The sequence below is a fragment of the Equus asinus genome, chromosome 30 (assembly GCF_041296235.1).
Source record: "Equus asinus isolate D_3611 breed Donkey chromosome 30, EquAss-T2T_v2, whole genome shotgun sequence".
Lineage (NCBI taxonomy): Eukaryota > Metazoa > Chordata > Mammalia > Perissodactyla > Equidae > Equus > Equus asinus.
In genome coordinates this window covers 29,507,771-29,528,253 of record NC_091819.1, presented here as the reverse complement: position 1 = coordinate 29,528,253, position 20,483 = coordinate 29,507,771, and the positions used below count along the sequence as shown (strand labels likewise).

The 20,483-nt window shown below is 35.7% G+C and overlaps 1 protein-coding gene across 1 annotated transcript in view; it reads right to left on the bottom strand.

Moving 5' to 3' along the window:
• Positions 1 to 20,483, bottom strand: part of CATSPERE (catsper channel auxiliary subunit epsilon) — a 263,038-nt gene that overhangs the window by 190,232 nt on the left and 52,323 nt on the right. Inside the window, exons 3-5 of the mRNA XM_044762713.2 lie at positions 16,790 to 16,863; positions 16,427 to 16,493; positions 9,749 to 9,819 (exon numbers count right to left, since the gene is read on the bottom strand). Of these exons, the coding sequence (XP_044618648.1) occupies positions 9,749 to 9,819; positions 16,427 to 16,493; positions 16,790 to 16,863 (212 nt within the window). The remainder of the gene's footprint in view (positions 1 to 9,748; positions 9,820 to 16,426; positions 16,494 to 16,789; positions 16,864 to 20,483) is intronic.

Here is a 20,483-nt window from a genome sequence, read left to right as displayed (position 1 = left end):
AGTAACAACTAGATAGAAACAAAATAGAGAAGAATAAGCCAAAGCAAGAAAGGGAATATTTGGAGTTAAAGAAATTGTATTTTACAAAAAGAAAGTAAAGATGTTTGCTAACTAAAGTTTGCAACACCATTTACGATAGCATGAAAAACATAAATACTTTAAAATAAATTCAACAAAATATGTATAAGACCTCTAAACTGAAAGCTATAAAACTTTGAAGAAATAAACCAAAAAAGACCTAAGTAAACAGATATACCATGTTCATGAATTAAAAGACTCAATATTGTTGTTATGTCAGTTTTCTCCAATTTGATCTATAAATTCAATGGTATGTCAATCAAAATCTCAGCATTCTTTTAGTAGAAATAAGCTGATATTAAAATTTAAATAGAGAGGCCGGCCCCGTGGCCGAGTGGTTAAGTTCGCATGCTCCGCTGCGGTGGCTCAGGGTTTTGCTGGTTCAGATCCTGGACGTGGACATGGCACCGTTTGTCAGGCCATGTTGAGGCGGCATCTCACATACCACAACTAGAAGGACCTGCAACTAAGATATACAACTATGTACTGGGGGGATTTGGGGAGATAAAGCAGAAAAAATAAGATTGGCAACAGTTGTTAGCTCAGGTGCCAATCTTTAGAAGAAAAAAAAATTTAAAGAGAAATGGAAAGGACATAGAACAGCCAAAGTAATCGTTAACAAGTAGAACAAAACTAGAAGACTTATAGTGTCTGTTTTTAAAACATAATAACCATCTGGAATAATCAAGAGAGTGTGGTATTGGCATTAACAAGGGACAAATAGAACAACAAAATAGAACAACATCCAGACATAGACCCAGATATAGACAATTGACCTTGCAACATTAGTTGACTCTTTACAAGGTAACAGAGCTAATCAATGGGAAAAGAAAAGTCTTTCAACAAAGAATGCTGTAAAAAGTGCCATATAAACATAAGAGGAAAAAAATGAAACTTTTGACCCATTCTCATACCATACACAAAAAAATAAAGTCAGGTGGATCATAGATCTAAGTGGACAAGCTAAAATGACAAAGCTTCTAGAAGGAAACTTAGGAGAGTATCTTTGTATCTCTGGAGTAGACAAAGGTTTATTAGATAAGTACTTACTGTAAAAGTGAAAATACATAAATAGAACTTAATCGAAAATTTAAATTTCTGTTTATCGAAAGACACTATTAAGCAAATGAAAAGGCATGCCATACACTGGAAGACAATATGCACAACACATATATTTGACGTAGAATTTGTATAAAGAAATACTACACATCATTAGTAAAAAGACAAACAACTCAATTAAAAACTAGATAAAAGACTTGAACATATACTTTACAAAAAACCATATAGGAGTGGCCAATAAGCTCATGAGAAGATATCCAACATCATTAGTCATGAAGGAATCCCAATTTTAACCACAATGACATAGCATTTAATTCTTACTATCATGACAATACTAAATATTGGCAAAAATATGGAGCAACTGGAATGCTCATAAATTGCAGTAAATAATTGCTTTGGAAAATGATTTGGCTTTTTCTTACAAAGTTTGATACTTGCCAATCCCCTAATCCAGAAATTGTACCCCAGATATTTACAAAAAAGAAATGAAAATCTACGTCTGCAGAAAGACTTGTACAAAAATTTACATAGCAGCTTTATTCATAAAGGCCCCAAACTGGAACAACTCAAATGTGCAACAAAAGAAAAATGGATGATCAAATTGAGGTATAATTATACTACTTAAAAATAAAAAGGAACAAACCATTGAAACATACAACAACGTGAGTTTGTCTAAAAAGTCTTATATTGAGGATAAAAGGCCAGATACAAAAGAGTGTATACATTATAACTACATTTATATAAAACTCAAAAATGGAAAACTAAGTTCAGATGATTAAATCAGAAAGAAGGCTGCCTCTGGGTGAGGGACTGTCTGTAAAAGTGCACAAGAAAACTTTTGGAGGTGATTGAAACATTCTCTAAGTGGCTTTAGTGATGATTCTATAGGTATATATAATTGTCAATCCCAACCACAAATCAAAGTACTATAACCTCACAAATCATAGCAATTTAGCAAATATTTAGCAAATGTGGAATATTTCAAAGCAGACAGAAAAAAAAGAACAGATCACCTACAAAGGAAATGTAATTATCCTGATGGTTGACAATATCGAACAAACATATAATGGAACAATTTCTTCATAACCTGAGAAAAAATAACTGCCAAACTAGATTTACCCAGAAAAACTCTTTTTAGAATAAAATTAAAGACATTTTATGACAAACAAAATCTGAGTATTTACCATTGACAGATGACGTCACTAAACAAAATTCTAAGTGATGTACTTCATGCGGAAGAAAGTAAACCCAGATAGGACGGAGACAAAAGAGGAATGCTTCTATAAATGTATAATATGCTGATAACAATGTCAAATTTGAAAGGGTAAAAATAAACTAATAAAGCCCCATAATAAAGCCAGCCCCATGGCTGAGTGGTTAAGTTCTCAAACTCCACTTCGGCAGCCCAGGGTTTCACCGGTTTGGAGCCTGGGCACAGACATGGCACTGCTCATCAAGCCATGCTGAGGCAGCATCCCACACGCCACAACTAGAAGAACTCACAACTAAAAAAAATATAGAACTATGTACCGGGGGCTTTGGGGAGAAAAAGGAAAAATAAAGTCTTTAAAAAAAATAAAAATAAAAAAACAATATACTGGATACAATGGGATATAAGTTGAGAGAGATATAATCAGAATTAAACTATTCTAAAAATTCTTGTATTGTTTGAGAGAAGAATAAACGTATTGATTAAATTTAGACTTTATATATGTTGAAATTACTGGAGTGTCATGTTAGACAGACATAGAGTTTATAATTTCTAAACAAGTATGAAGAAAAATTGAATAAGGAAAAAAGGAGAAAAGAACTGACAAGAACAAAAATATTAACTAAGTCATGATTAGAATTAAAACATTCTAAAGATGTAAAGAGTTTTAAGAAGGTAAATAGAAAGGACATTTATTTCTACCATAGATATAAATTTAAATACATAGGTAATCACTAAAGATAAATGCACTAAACTGCCTAATTCAGGGACAAAGACTGTCATACTAGAAAACATAGCAAATCCAGTTTTACATCATTTACAAATGAAACACCTAAAATATAAGTTTATAGAAAAATTGAAAATCAAAGGATAAAGACACATGAATATATTACCATAAGACAAAACAGAACATAAGGCAAAAAATAAAAGCATTATAAGTAAGAAAAAAGGCCACTAAAAATAAAATTCCAATTCTTCAAAAGGGCTTAATAATTTTAAAATCATATATGCCTAAAAGATAACTTCAAAATATAAAGCAAAATGTAGGTACTTACAAGGAAAAGTGACATGTCTGTCATCATGGTGGGAAGTTTTAGCACAGCTCCCTCCTTAATGGATAGATCAAGTTGACAGTGAGTCAAACACACAGAAGATTTGAACAGTGCACTCAACACACCTGGCCTACTGGACACGAATAGAATGCTTCACCCAACAATAGGAAAATATATTTTCTTTAGGTACACATGAGACACTTGTAAAATTGTCTGCATGCTGGGCCAAAAATTAGATTCCAGCACTTCTCTGATCACAACACAATTAGGCTAGAATTCAATAACCAAATAATAATTTAAAAGACTCATATGGGGACTGACCCCGTGGCCGAGTGGTTAAGTTTGTGTGCTCTACTTCAGTGGCCCAGTGTTTTGCCCGTTTGGATCCTGGCCATGGACATGGGCACCGCTCATCATTCCATGCTGAGGCGGCATCCCACATAGCACAGCCAGAAGGACCTACAACCAGAATATAGAATACTTACTGGAGGGCTTTGGGCAGAAGAAGGAAACAAGAAAAAGACTTTTCTTCAACAGATGCTAGAAGAAAATTTATTCCCTTAACACATATGTTAGAAAAAAAGAAAGCCTCAAGCCTACTGGGATAAATAGCCAATTTAATAACTTCTAGAAAAACAAACTCAAAGAAGAAAATAATGAAAAACATGAGTTAAGGTAAAATGGACAACAAGAGAAAAACTCAACAAAGCCAGTTCTCTGAAAAGATTAATAAAATAGAAATACCTCTAGGAGGAACAAGAAAACAGAAGGAAGGCACAAATAAAAATATAGGAAATGTTAAAGAGAGGCATAACTACAACTACCTCAAAGGTTAAACAAATATAAAAGGATATTATAGACAACTTTATGACATTAAATTGATACTAAAATTGATAACCAAAGACATGGATAAACTCCTAGAAAAATACTAACAAAAATGGATTTTACAAGAATTAGAACTCTAAAATAGCCCTATGGCCATCAAAGAAATTGAATTAATAGTTAGGAAACCTCCGCCTCACATACACACGCATGCACACACACACACACACAAACAAATCCAGATCCAAGGATTTCTATGCAAGTTTACATCAAATACTCAAGGAACATATGTTTACAATCTTATACAAAATCTATCAGAGAATAGAAAAGAATGACTACTCCTACTCACATGATGAATCTAGCACAGTCTTGACACAAAAACTAGAAAAGGATAGTATGAGGGAGGAAACCACAGGCCACTCTCACTCATGAATATGCGCACACACAAAAGCTAACAGAACAAGACCACAAACAGCGGTAGTGTAAACAGAACCCACCTATGTCTATGAACATTAGACAGTTTAAAATGATTTTAAAGTTTAAAATAACTAAAGTTTAAACAGAATTATTAAATTTATTTAATAATTATTACTACTTATAAATAATTTATTATTATTATTATATAATATTATATAAACAGTATACAGAACCCACCAATGTCTATGAAAGATGATTCATCAAGACCAAGTTGGCCACTTCCAGAAATACAAGGTTAGTTTAATATGGAAATATTGATAACTGTTATTCATCATATTAGCATAGTAAAAGAGAAAAGACACATAACTTTTAAGTGGAAGCAGAAAAACTTTGAATAAATTTCAACACTGATTCATAAGAAAAATTCATCACCAGTTTGGAAAAGAAGGGAACTTCCTCAAACAGGTAAAGGTCAACTCGTAGTGATGAGGATTTTTAGGCTGCTTACTTTTAAAACGGTTTATGATGAGGATTTTTAGGCTGGTTACTTTTAAAACTGCAGATGAGAAGCAGGCTCCGAGGACTGGAATTTTGCTTGCCCTTTTGAGAGACATTTGCGTTTGTGAAGGAAGGGGGGATGACCTTATAGGGACCTGAAATTGGCCACCCCACGATATGTCTCTTTGGCATCAGGATTGTTTTGGGCTGATTGCTTTCGATAAACTGGGACAGGGAGGGAAGCTCTGGGGAATGGAACTTGCCCTTGTTGGGACACATTTACATTTGTAAGGTAAATCTCTATCTGTAAAAGGTGCCTCCCTCTCTGTACCAGGAAGAAGAGGAGAGATGACCTTATCCCTAGAAACTCTTAATGGGGAAGGCAAGAACTTAAGTTGGTTGCTGTCTGGCAATCCCATGTAACTGATTTAGGGTGGTGGCTTCTGACCTTTACTTAATCCGATTTGATTCTTGTCTAAAAGTCATGGGATCACCCAAAGACCAGACCCCACCTGCACTGATACCATTTTAACTTTTTTCATGTTCTTTCCTTTGTCTTGTAAAGAGATGAATCACATACCCATGCCTTATAAAATTAGCCCTAACCCTCAACTTGGGGCAGCAGCAGGAGCTCTGACTGCCCGTGGGTCCTGTCCCCACGCACCAGCTCTGCCTGCCCATGGGTCCTGTCCCCATGCCAGCAGGGGCAGCAGCAGCGGCTCTGCCTGCCCATGGGCCCTGTCCCCATGCCAGCGGGGGCAGCAGAAGCAGCAGCAGCAGCAGAAGTTCTGACTGCCCATGGGTCCTGTCCCCATGCTATTCTATTCTCTAAATAAAAGAGCACTACTGCCAGATCTTGAGAGTGTAAGAAATCTTTCTTTCGACTCCTCGGCTCACCGACCCCGCATCAGTTGTTTGCTCAGGTCCCAATCTTTAAAAAAAAAAAAATTTATAAAAAAAAAAGTACATTGTATTCTGGGGCTGACCCCGTGGCCGAGTGGTTAAGTTCGCGAGCTCCGCTTCAGCAGCCGAGGGTTTCGCTGCTTTGGATCCTGGATGTGGACATGGCACTGCTCAACAGGCCATGCTGAGGCAGGCGTCCCACATGTCACAACTAGAAAGACTCACAACTAAAATATACAACTATGTACTGGGGGGATTTGGGGAGAAAAAGCAGAAGAAAAAAAAGATTGGCAACAGTTGTTAGCTCAGGCGCCAATCTTAAAAAAAAAAAAGTACATTGTATTCTATACAACAGTTTAAAAAATGTAATTTAAAAAAATTGACTATAATAGCAACAAAAATATAAAGTACCTAGGAGTAAGTCCAAATAAACATGTCCAGGCACCTCTATGAAAAATTACAAAATATTATTGGCAGACATGCAAAAAGACCTAAGTACATGGAGGGTTATATATTATTCTTGAGTAGAAAGACTCTCCAAATTGATTAAAATATTTAGACAAATTATAAAAATCCCAACTAGAGCTCTTGCAGAATTTGACACACCAATTCCAAAAATTTATAGGAAGGAAAACCAGGCCCAAGACGTAACTAAGAATCTCCTGAAGAAGGACAAGAGTTGGGGTCAGACTGGGGTGGGTCCTTGCACTATCACTTCTCAAGATTTAAAAAATGAAGTTATAGTAATAAAGAGAATGTAGTATTTGTTCAAGTATAGAAAAACAGATCAGCTGAACAGGACAGTCAGTCCGGAAAGAAACCCACGCATACATGGAAACGTGATCTATGACGGAGTAGGCATTATAGATAAATACATTGTTCAACAAATGAGTCTGAGAAAATGAAGTATTTCTGCAGAAAAAATAAAGTTGGATCTCTATCTCAAAGCATGTACAAAACCTAATTCTAAGTGGATTACGGACTTAATTGTAGCAGGCAAACTATACAGAACTTTTAAAACACAACACAGGAGACTAATTTTATGACCTTGGAGGCAGGGAAAGATGTTATCTATTTAAAGATAAGGGAAAGAGTGGATGAATTCACTTACAATAGTAAGGACCACTGTTATCAATAGAGATCATAAGAAGTGAAAATTTGCATAAACTAAGATAAAATAATTTCTACAAATATGATAATGTCCTAGTAATTAAAATATAATGAAATCTTAAAAATTATTATGGAACATAAAAATAATTTAAAAATGGGTAAAAATGCTCATTTAACAGAGAAGGAAAAGAATTCCTCGTGAGTATATGAAAATGTGCCCAATCGCAATCAGAAATGCAACTAAAAAGTGCAATGACATAATTCCACACCTGCTAGATCAGAAAAATTATAAAGATAGTAAGTGTTGGTGAGGAGCTTTCATCTACTGCCGACATAAGTATAAATTTGGACAACCTTTTCAAAACTCATTTAGGCCTTGCCTATATAGTTGAACCAGAGCATATTCTATTTTTAGGCAATTTTACTTTTAGGTCTATACCCTAGAGAAACTTTCATTTGTGTGCCTTGGATTGGTACTTCCCAAACACTAATGTCCATACCAATGGCTGCAGGATCTTGTGAAAATGCAGATTATGATCCCACGGGTCTGAAATGAGGCCCGAGATTCTGCATTTCTAACAAGTTCCCAGGTGATGCTAGTGTGCTGGTCCTTGGACCACACTTCGAGGAGCAAGGCACCATGCTGCGAATAAATGCAGCAGCAGCAGAATGAGCAAAAACAGACACACAATGGAATACCATCGAGCAGTTACAATGCAAGAACTAAAGATTCTTGTTTAAACATGGACGAGTATCAAAAACATAATGTTTAGAGAAAGAATCCACAGATGAATACATACAATATCATTCAATTTAAATAACATTCAAAAACTGACAAAACTAAATGATTTAATACAATCAGTTATTATTGGTAAACTATTTTTTAAAAAAGCAAGGGCATCATTTATTATACAATATTCAGGATCGTGGTTAACTCTTGGGGGATAAATAGGATGTGATCAGGATGGACATAAAGCAGATTCTAAGGTCCTGGGAATGGGTTTTGTTTTTTGATTTGTATGATGGATACAGGGGTATTAGTTTTATTTTTATTTGTGAAATGGTATTTTTACAGGAGATAGATTGTGAACATTTTTACAACATATGTAACAGAACAACAGCTCCCACTGATTTCTCTCTTTTGGGCTAACCTGTCTGTTTCCCCTGGTAAGTGCTTCTCCTTCTGTTTTTGCTTTTGTGTAGGGAGCATATCTGGATCAGAGCAGTCTGGAGGCCTGTCTCTTTCACCAGCTCTTGAGGCTCAGAGTGAGACTGGAAACCCATGAAACTGCCTATAAACACTTTCTTGGTAGATTCTCCTCTCTGATGGTTCCCAGGGTCACTCTCCTCAGGGAAGTAGACAGTAGCCCATTTGGAAACAGAGGCAGGTTCTATTCTCCAATTCAGCTGTACCAGAAATTTTTATCACCATATTTTCACTTTTCTATTTCTCAAGTCTTCAAAACACACAGGGGAAAAGCTGGTAATTAGCATCTCCCAAACTCCCAAAAAGGACAGAAGCCTGCCAGTGTCATGAGTACCAGAGACTCAATCCTTGCTTCTTGGTAAGACTCTGGGAAGGTGGCAGTAATTCAGAGAAGAGTGGCTAAATGTGTACTCCTGGTGGGGCTTTGCTGAAATCTAGTTATTAGAACTTTCAATCCAAAAATTGTACATAAACTGCAGAGCCATCTGACTTTAAGGAACCATGTGAACCAGGATAATGACACTATCAGCAACAACCATGCTTTACTGAAGATATGAGTATTCTGACAGCTGCTGCCTGGGTCATGTGCTAGTCCTCGAATAATCACTGTGGCCAATGAAATGTGGAGTTGTAGAGTTAGTAACACACAAATCACATGAAATTATCAATTTCATCACAGAATACGGGAGGCATGGTTCCCCCAAAGGAAGGGATGTTAAGTAGATAAAAAGAACTGGGTATGTTACAGTTGTCTGGAGAGCAGAGGCCACACAAGACAGTGCTTAGAATACTGCCTTGACTATGATACTAAGAAATATTCTGATTCATTGATGCTTTTTACTTATCGAATGATTTTATAAGGCAGTTAATTCTTTCTTCTTGTACCAGTTTTCCCTTCTTAATGTTCATTCACTCTTATGTTAAAACAAGTTTGAAGAGCTATCCAAGACAAGTCCTTTTGGAATATAATATATGTAATAGAAATAAAAGAGCTCTGTACTCTTAAAAACCAGAGTCACATAAAGTGCTGTCTTTTGGAAGCTGTGTTTTTTTGTGCAAATTATTTGAACTATCCAAGATTACATTTCCTCACTTATAAAAAAAGATGATAATACTTATGTTTATGTTGTTACAAGAAGTGAGAGAGATATTTACATAAAGTATGAACATGTAGAAGCAGAATATGTTCAAATAGCAGTTGCTATTGTTATTTTTACTGTTTCTTCTTCAATATTAGTTTGGCAATATATTTGAGGATATCCTGATTGGTGAATGAAAGCTTATATGGAAACTATAATGTAGATAATGAATTTGTGGTTAGTAACTAAAAGTTAAAGCTAAATACTCTTCAAAAGCATTAATTACCTTTGTATTCAATATTGCATTACTTACATAACTTTATAATACCACAGAAAGCAAGTATGAGAACTGTCCACAGATAAATAGCGTTCTTCTTCTAAGTCCTAAAAGAAAATGCAAAAGAAACTATGATATATTAAATTAACTTTAAATAAACACAAATTTGGACACAGGCATAAAAGTCACAGAGGAACTAAATTAATTATCTAAAGTTAGAGGAAGTACAATGAATAAATTTCAGAATAGAACTAATAAATATTCATATAATACCAGTTCAATTCTTTAGCTACTCTTTATATTAAGAATTTATCATGATGAACCCTTAGCTAGACTCACCAAGAAAAAAAGAGAGAAGGCTTAAATAAATAAAATCAGGATGAAAGAGGAGAGATTACAACAGACACCTCAGAAATACAAAAGATAGGGGCTGGCTCCGTGGTGGAGTTGTTAAGTTCGTGCGCTCCACTGCGGCAGCCCAGGGTTCGGATCCTGGGTGCGGACATGGCACTGCTCTTAGGCCACAATGAGGCGGCGTCCCACATCCCACAACTAGAAGGATATGCAACTAAGATATACAACTGTGTACAGGGTGGGGTTTGGGGAGATAAAGCAGAAAAAAAAAAAGATTGGCAACAGTTGTCAGGCCAGGTGCCAATCTTTGAAAAGAAAAAAAAAAGGAAGATTGGCAATAGTTGTTAGCCCAGGTGCCAATTTTTTTAAAAAAATACAAAAGATAATAAGAGAATACTATGAAAAGCTATATGCCAACAAATTGGATAATCTACCAGAAATGGATAAATTCTTAGAATACAACCTTCTAAAAATGGACCAAGAAGAAGTGGAAAATATGAACAGACCAATCACCAGTAAGGAGGTCGAAACAGCAATCAAAAACCTCCGAAAATATAAGTCCAGGACCAGATGGCTTCCCTGGTGAATTCTACCAAAAATTCAAAGAAGACTTAATACCTATCTTTCTCAAACTCTTCCAAAAAATTGAAGAGGAGGGGAGGCTTCCTAACTCATTCTACAAAGCCAACATTATCCTGATACCAAAACCAGACAAGGACAACACAAAAAAAGAAAATTACAGGCCAATATCACTGATGAACATTGATGCAAAAATTCTCAACAAAATACTAGCAAATCAAATACAACAATACATTAAAAAGATCATACATCATGATCAAGTGGGTTTCATTCCAGGGATGCAGGGATGGTTCAACATCCACAAATCTACCAACGTGATACACCACTTTGACAAAATGAAGAATAAAAATCACATGATCATCTCAATAGATGCAGAGAAAGCATTTGACAAGATACAGCATCCATTTATGATAAAAATTCTAAATAAATTGCTGTAGAAGGAAAACAGCTCAACATAATAAAGGCCATATATGACAAACCCACAGCAAATATCATTCTCAATGGAGAAAAACTGAAAGCTATCCCTCTAAGAACATGGAACCAGACAAGGATGCCCACTGTCACCACTCTTATTTAACATGGTATTGGAAGTCCTAGCCAGAGAAATCAGGCAAGAAAAAGGAATAAAAGTTATCCACATTGGAAAAGAAGAAGTGAAACTGTCACTCTTTGCAGACGACATGATTTTATATCTAGAAAACCCTAAAGATTCCACTAAAACACTTTTAGAAACAATACAGAAATACAGTCAAGTCGCGGGATACAAAATCAACATACAAAAATCGGTTGCATTTCTATACACTAACAACGAAGTAGCAGAAAGAGAAATTAAGAATACAATCCCATTTACAATTGCAACAAAAAGAATAAAATACCTAGGAATAAACTTAACCAAAGAGGTGAAAGATCTGTACACTGAAAACTATAAAACATTCTTGAAAGAAATCAAAGAAGACACAAAGAAATGGAAAGATATTCTGTGCTCTTGGATTGGAAGAATTAACATCGTTAAAATGTCCATACTTCCTAAAGCAATCTATAGATTCAATGCAATCCCTATCAAAGTTCCAACAACATTTTTTACAGAAATAGAACAAAGAATCCTAAAATTTATATGGAACAACAAAAGATGCCGAAGAGCCAAAGGATTCTTGAGAAAAAAGAATAAAGCTGGAGGTATCACACTCCCTGATTTCAAAATATACTACAAAGCCATAGTAACCAAAACAGCATGGTACTGGCACAAAAACAGACACACAGATCAATGGAATGGAATCGAGAGCCCAGAAGTAAACCCACACATTATGGACAGCTAATATTCTACAAGGGAGCCAAGAGCATACGTTGGAGAAAGGAGAGTCTCTTCAATAAAGGGTGTTGGGAAAACTGAACAGCCACATGCAAAAGAATGAAAGTAGACCATTCCCTTACACCATGCACAAAAACCAACTCAAAATGGATTAAAGACTTGAATGTAAGACCCGAAACCATGAAGCTTCTAGAAGAAAACATAGGGAGTACGCTCTTTGACGTCGGTCTGAGCAGCATATTTTCAAGTCCCATGTCTGACCAGGCAAGGGAAACAAAAGAAAAAATGAACAAATGGGACTACATCAAACTAAAAAGCTTCTGCACAACAAAGGAAACCATCAACAAAACGAAAAGACAACCTAACAATTGGGAGAAGATATTTGCAAACCATTTATCAGATAAGGGGTTAATATCCAAAATATACAAAGAACTCATACATCTCAACAACAAAAAAACCAACAATCCAATTAGAAAATGGGCAAAAGATCTGAACAGAGATTTCTCCAAAGAATATATACGGATAGCCAACAGGCATATGAAAAGATGCTCAACATCATTAGCTATCAGGGAAATGCAAATCAAAACTACAATGAGGTATCATCTCACTCTGGTCAGAATGGCTATAATTAACAAGACAGGAAACAACAAATGTTGGAGAGGGTGTTGAGAGAAGGGAACGCTTGTTCACTGCTGGTAGGAGTGAAAACTGGTGCAGCCATTATGGAAAGCAGTATGGAGTATCCTCAGAAAATTAAGACTAGATCTACCATATGATACAGCTATCCCACTGCTGGGTATTTATCCAAAGAACTTGAAAACATAAAGGCATAAAGATACTTGCACCCCTATGTTCATTGCAGCATTATACACAATAGCCAAGACTTGGAAGCAACCTAGGTGCCCATCACGGGACAAATGGATAAAGAAGATGTGGTATTTATACACGATGGACTACTAGTCAGCCATAAGAAATGACGAAATCCAGCCATTTGTGACAACATGGATGGACCTTGAGGGTATTATGCTGAGTGAAATAATTCAGAAGGAGAAAGTCAAATACCATATGATTTCACTCACAAGTAGAAGATATAAACAATGACAAACAAACACATAGCAACAGAGATTGGATTGGTGGTTACCATAGGGGAATGGGGGAGGAGGGTGGGCAAAAGATGTGATATATATATATATATAACATTTGGTCTTTGACCCCAGTTCCTGACATAGACTCTTAGAACTCTAGTAATTTCCAGAGTAATATGGGTGTCTGACACAAGTGCTCCTAAATCCCTTTTGTTCTAATGAGGCAATTCCGGGTGGGCTCTTGGATAGGGAACTGGTCACCAGAAAGAGCAAGCCAGGATTAGAAGCTTGGAACTTTCAGCTGAAGCTCCCATCCTCTGGAGAGAGGGGAGGGGCTGGAAAGTCAGTTAATACTACGTGATGAGGCCTCCACGAAAATCCTAAAGCATGGGATTCGGAGAGCTTCCAGGTTGGTGGACACGTGCACGTGCTGGCAGGGTCACGCGCCCCAACTCTCGAAGACAGAAGCTTCTGCACTCAGGACCCTTCTGGACCTTGCCATATATACCTCTTCATCTGGCTGTTCATCTGCATCCTTTATCATATCCTTTATTATAACAGGAAAATGTGTTTCCCTGAGTTCTGTGAGTTCTTCTAGCAAATTATTGAGCCTAAGGAGAAGGCTGTGGGAATCTGGAGTTATAGCCAGTCAGTCAGAAGTACAGGTGAAAACCTGGGACTTGCGATTGGCATCTGAAGTGGGGGTGGTCTGGTGGGACTGATCCCTTAACTTGTGATATGTGACATTAACTCCAGGTAGACAGTGCCAGAACTTTAAATTGTAGGACACCCACCTGGTGTTAGAGAATTGGTCAGTATGTAACCATCCCCACCACACGCACCTGGTCACAGAAGTGTTCTCTGTGAGTGTATAAAGAAAAATGGTGAGTTTCCTGTACAGTCTTTCTCACCAATACAAAATTCGATTAATTTTCTCATTTAATGGTTTTCCACCAGGGATGTTTTGCTCACCAGGGGACTTGTAGCAAAGCCTGGAGATATTTTTCATTGTTATAAGTGAGTGCTTTTGAGTGTATTTCAAAAGTCTCATATTCCTTCTTAAAGGTTGTAAGATCTGATGACACTATACATAAATAACAAAGATATTCCTATATATGCACATATTTGTGTATGCATATTTTTTACATAACATTACACATTTATGTGGTTTCCAACATAGAACAAAAGGGAAAGAAATCCTTTACTTCCTCAGGAGTTGTGTTCTTGAAACTGGTAGACACTTGTAAACTCAAAAAGCCAAATTCAAATATTTTTTGCTCTATAGGGATTAAAAAATGAATTAATATTTATCTGGCCTCTCCTATATCACTGTCTACTTGTTCCCTGAAAATAATATTATTAAATAAAAAGAAGGCACAAGTTCTAAAGTTTAAAGGTGGGATTTGTCACAATGAGTCTCTAGATTAGTGGCTTTAGACACTTGTGTAGGAACCTCAGCTGTGAGGTGTGTCGACTGTACTTTGTTACTAATTAATAAAGTCCCAATTATTTAAAATGCTTTACTTTTCTTGTAAACTAGAGAGGATTCAACACCATTCTCATTTATTTGCATTCACATATGCTTTCTTGAATTGAAGACAATATAGTGGATTAAAAACAAATCTGCTAGGGGCTGGCCCCGTGGCCGAGTGGTTAAGTTCACGCGCTCCGCTGCAGGCGGCCCAGTGTTTCGTTAGTTCGAATCCTGGGCGCGGACATGGCACTGCTCATCGGACCACGCTGAGGCAGCGTCCCACATGCCACAACTAGAAGAACCCACAACGAAGAATACACAACTATGTACCGGGGGGCTTTGGGGAGAAAAAGGAAAAAATAAAATCTTTAAAAAAAAAAAAAATTAAAAAAAAAAAAACAAAAAACAAATCTGCTAGAAATGGCTCTTAATTCTGGGTATTGTCATAAGAGTACATAACATGAGATCCACTCAGCTGGGAGTACTATTATCATTAAGGTTGTAACTGGGGCTTTAAAATACTTATTAACAAAAAGGCTAAGGTAAAAATCATATCTCATTTCATAACATAACATGTAAAAATTAGTGACATTGATAATAATTTTAAAATATCTCATTTATAGTTACAATTTATACTATATAAAACAGGTTAAATTAGGTTGAAAGCTCAAAAAAAGGCAAAATTAAATGTAACATGGATGGTTATTCAGGATTTCATATGTTGAATGTAAGACCTGAAACCATAAAATTCCTAGAAGAAAAACATAGGCAGTACATTCTTCAACATTGGTCTTGGCAGTACCTTTTTGAATATTTTGCCTCCCCAGGCAAGGGAAACAAATGAAACAATAAACAAATGGGACTATATCAAACTTAAAAGCTTCTGTACAGCAAAGGTAACCATCAACAAAATGAAAAGACAACCTAATAATTGGGAGATGATATTTGCAAATCATATATCTGATAAGGGATTAATATCAAAAGTATATAAAGAAATCATACATCTCAACAACAGAAAACACACAACTAAATTAAAAAATGGGCAGAGGATCTGAACAGACATTTTTCCAAAGAAAGTATACAGATGGCCAACAGACACATGAAAAGATGTTCAACATTACTAATTATTAGGGAAATTCAATTCAAAATTACAGTGAGATATCGTCCCATGCCAATTGGAATGACTATTGTTAAAAAGACAAGAAATAACACGTGTTGGAGAGGATGTGGAGAAAAGAGAACCCTCATATACTACTGATGGGAATGTAACTGGTGCAGTCACTATGGAAAATAGTATGCAGATTTCTTAAAAAATTAAAAAGAGAAATACCATACAATCCAGCTATTCCACTTCTTGTTATCTATCTAAAGAACATGAAATCAACAATCCAAAGAGATCTATGCACCCTTATGTTCACTGCAGCATTATTCACAATAGCCCAGACTCCGAAACAACCTAAGTGACCATCAATGGATAATGGACAAAGAAGATGTGGTATATATACTCAATGGAATACTCCTCAGCCATAAAAAAAAAGATGAAATCTTGCCATTTGCAACAACATGGATGGACTTTGAGAGAATTATGCTAAGTGAAATAAGTCAGACTGAGAAAGCCAAATACCATATGATTTCACTCCTATGTGGAAGATAAAAACAACAAACAAACACATAGATACAGAGACTAGATTGGTGGTTACCAGAGGGAGAGGGGGAAAGGGGAGAGTGAAAGGGATGACAGGACACATGTGTGTGGTGACAGATGGTAATTAGACTTTGGGTGGTGAACATGATGTAGTCTACACAGAAATCAAACTATAATGATGTACACCTGAAATTTATGTAATGTTATAAGCCAATGTTACCTCAATTTTAAAAAACGATTTCATAAGTTATCACTAAAATCAACTTACTGGGCCTGTCACAATTGGTTTTATAATCTGAATACCAGGAGGACAACGCAGTTCTGTCTTGGGTGATCTAGCAATCAAAAAGGACAGAAAAGAGAAATAAGAATAGATGCAAATGAGATTAATAAAAATTCCCCTACTACTTTTTAAGCCTAAAAATTTGAATTGTATGCTAATAAGAAAAATTTTTAAATATAGCAATATTTTACTTCTATTTTTAAAGTGATTTTGTCTTTCTTTTCACATCTACTTAATGGGAAGAAATTTACATTAAATTACAGTCTCAAATCTGAATGTCCACACTATATGAATGCTTTTTTGCATGTAAATACACACATACATTGACATTCACAGCAAAAATCTTACCTTTTATTTTTCATAGAACAAGTTCCTGGCACACTCCACTCAGAAAATAACGTTCCTTCATACTCTAACTTAATCTAAAAAAAGAAAGTAAAAGAGTTCAGACAAAAAATCTGTTCTAAAATTTTCATCTCATTGTTCAGATGTAAGTTTCAATTTTCTGGGTCCTTATTATTTAAAGAGAGAATAACTAAAATTTGATTCCTTTGTAACTGTACAAAGTAATACAACAAAGGAAAAGTAACCTAACCTTTCTGGGATACTTCAGTAGTCTGTTCTGAAAAACTATGATTTTTATTTTATTTTACTTCAAAAATAATCTAAGTGCCTAGGAGGTGACTGGTACTCCAGTAGCTTCTGAGGATAAAAAAAGATAAATGAGACATGGTCCTTCACTTAAAAACAAGTAATTTAAAATTCTGAGATTCCATTATTCACACAGTACTGACTCTATCATTGTAACTTTCATCAGTCACATTTTCCTTATTTCTACGTTTTTTCCTGCTTCCACATTCTTTCATTTGTAAGTTCCTTCCTTCCTCTCTCAAAGAATACTGACCCACTTTGTAACATCATCAGTCTTAGTCTCAACATTCGTCCTCTTCTTCAGCCAAGCTGGAACCCAATTTCACCTTCTGATACTGTTACATAAACATTATTTACACATACATATGTATACTTTTTATGGAGATATACATATATAAATATTGCTTCAGTGTTTTTACTCACAAAAAGGGGACTAGAATACCAGTTGTCTCATAGATTTCATATTATAGGATTAATGACAGTGTATAAGAAGAAAAAAGAGAAAAATTCACCAGAAGATATAAAATAACCCTGAAATCAAGCAAAATCTGAAAGAATTACTAGAAGTCATTTTGGGTTTTTTTTTTGCTGAGTAAGATTGTCCCTGAGGCAATCCTGTTGCCAATCTTCCTCTTTTTGCTTGAGGAAGATTTGCCCTGAGCTAACATCTATGCCAATCTCCCTCTGTTTTGTATGTGGGTCACTGCCACAGCACGGCTACCAATGAGTGGCATAGGTCCATGCCCGGGAACTGAACCCAGGCCACTGATGTGGAGCATGCCAAACTTAACCACTAGGCCATGGGGCCAGCCCCTAGAAGACATTTTAAAAGGCACAAATACAGTGGTAGATTTTTAACACACTTGTTTTAAACTATAGATAAGCCTGAAAAAAAAGGTAGTATTATATATTCCTAACATAACATATATAGTCCTAAAATTAACCAATATTAAATATATTCTTTTCAGTCTCACATAGAACATTTACCAAAATTGACAACATTTACAAAAGCAGTCTTAGTCAATCTCAAAGAATTATTATCACACATATTATGTCCTTTGATATTAATGAAATAAAATTAGAGTTTCTTATAAAGTTAGCCAGAAAGATTTTTAGGATATTTATAATCTTTTTTTAAAGAGAAACTGTACTTCTGAATGGTTCATGGGATAAAGCAAAAATCACAATGGAGGGGCTGGCCCCATGGCAGAGTGGTTAAGTTCGCACACTCTGCTGCAGGCGGCCCAGTGTTTCGTTGGTTGGAATCCTGGGCACGTACATGGCGCTGCTCATCAAACCACGCTGAGGCGGCGTCCCACATGCCACAACTAGAAGGCCTCACAACGAAGAATATACAACTATGTACTGGGGGGCTTTTGGGAGAAAAAGGAAAAAAATGAAATCTTTAAAAAAAAAAAGAAGCTCGTCTTTCAAAAAAAAACACAATGGAAATTACAAAATATTTATAAATAAACAATAAAAGCATTTGATACTATCAGAACTTGTAGTGTATAGTGTAAACAGGCCCTAAAAGGAAACTTATAACCTTAAATATATACAAAAGAAGTAAGGTGGTTTGAAAGTGAATAAACTCAGTTTTCAGTGTAAGATACCAATAAAATAACAACAGAGAAAACCCCCAAAAAACTAAAAGGTTGGATATTTTTAAAAAGGGGAAAAAATAGGGATTTACAAAAGAAAACAAATTGGGAAAGGTTAGTAGTGATGTCGTTTTTTAATCTACTCAAATTTCCTTATAAACACAGAGAGAACAAATAAGATAGCACCAAAAAAAAAAGAAAGAAAAAAACACTGGACAACGTCAGCAATGAAACTCAGTGACAAAGTATCCCTCAAAATCCCAAAATATACGTGAGTTAAACAAACCAGCTAAAACTACCAGCCTCATGTGATATCAGCATAAGGAAGCAAGAGAAAACAAACATGACAGGGCTTAGAAGAGAGCACCCACACCAGCGACAGGCATTCAGTGGAAACCATGGCGGCCAGTCTGAGGACGGCAGCCCTAAGCAAAGGGCTTCTGCCCTTTCCATCTCTAGGTGAGTGCGAGAGGCCACAATGGTGTCTGGAAGAGCAAGAGGAGAGCCCGCGAGCTCCAAAGATGCCTCCAGGACAAAGAGCCACAAAGAAGAGAGATACAGGGAAAAAGAGTCCCAACTGAGCTGGAAAGGGACAACAAGGACAAAGAGAAACGACCAATGAATGATGGAGGGAAACAGAACCTGGAGACCTCAGATACTTTTAGCCTTATTTTTGGACACTTTACCAAACAACAGAGGGGTTAACTCTAGAGCCGTGAAGTTAGAACAGTTATTTTAACCCACCCCTCCCTCCTTAAAATCAGGAAAATTAATTTCATGTGAAAACATAAGCAACAGAAAGAGAATCACAGTCAAATCTCACATAGTTAAGAAAAAGAAGAGAATAAGAAGCATAATAACATCTCTGTAAGAATATACTCAATAAATAAAGGAAAGCTATAACTGAATGTGAAGACTAGTTTTATTTGTCAGCTTGCCTAGATTATAGTACCCAGTCATTTAATCAAATACTAATATAGATTTTGTTGTGAAGGTATTTTATAGATGTAGTTTGTGCCTGCAAGCAGTTGACTTTAAGTAAAAGAGCATACCTTTGATAATATGGGTGGAGCCTCTTCCAATGAGCTGGAAGCTTTCAGAGCAAAACTGAGGTTTCCTGGAGAAGAAATTCTGCTTCAAGACTGCACTATTAACTCTTACCTAAGTTTCCAGCCTGCGGGCCTGACCTAAAGATTTTAGGCTTGCCAGTTCCCACAATCACATGAGCCACTTTCTTAAAATAAGTCTCTTAATATACACATGTATAAATTCTATGGATTCTGTTTCTCTGGAGAACCGTTGACTGATACACCTGCTATTTCAAAATGAGGCAAAATAAATAAGAAAATGATACAAGTTATAAAAGAATAATATAAATCAGAATTTGAAACTCACTAAATAAGCTATAACTCAGGAAAAAATAGAAATAAAAGAAAAAGTCATATCAGAAATGAACTAAATTAAAAGAAACACAATTGTGAAGAAACATAATAGATAAGGCCTTGAGATAAATAGGAGGTTTTTAAAAATAAAAAAGATAAAAAGTGATTCAAGAATAAATGACAAATATAAAAGATAAGCAAATAAAATCATATGTATAGTTGGAGATTCTGAAGAAGAAAATCAGTGTTTGGAACAGAACAATAATGTTAACATTAACTATAATTCAAAAATAATATGTGAAATAAACTTGAAACAACACATTGAAAGCACACAGCTCATACCTGGGAAAACAATTAAGAATGATTTTTTAAAAAGCAACCCAGGACAGTCATTAATAAAAGCACTGG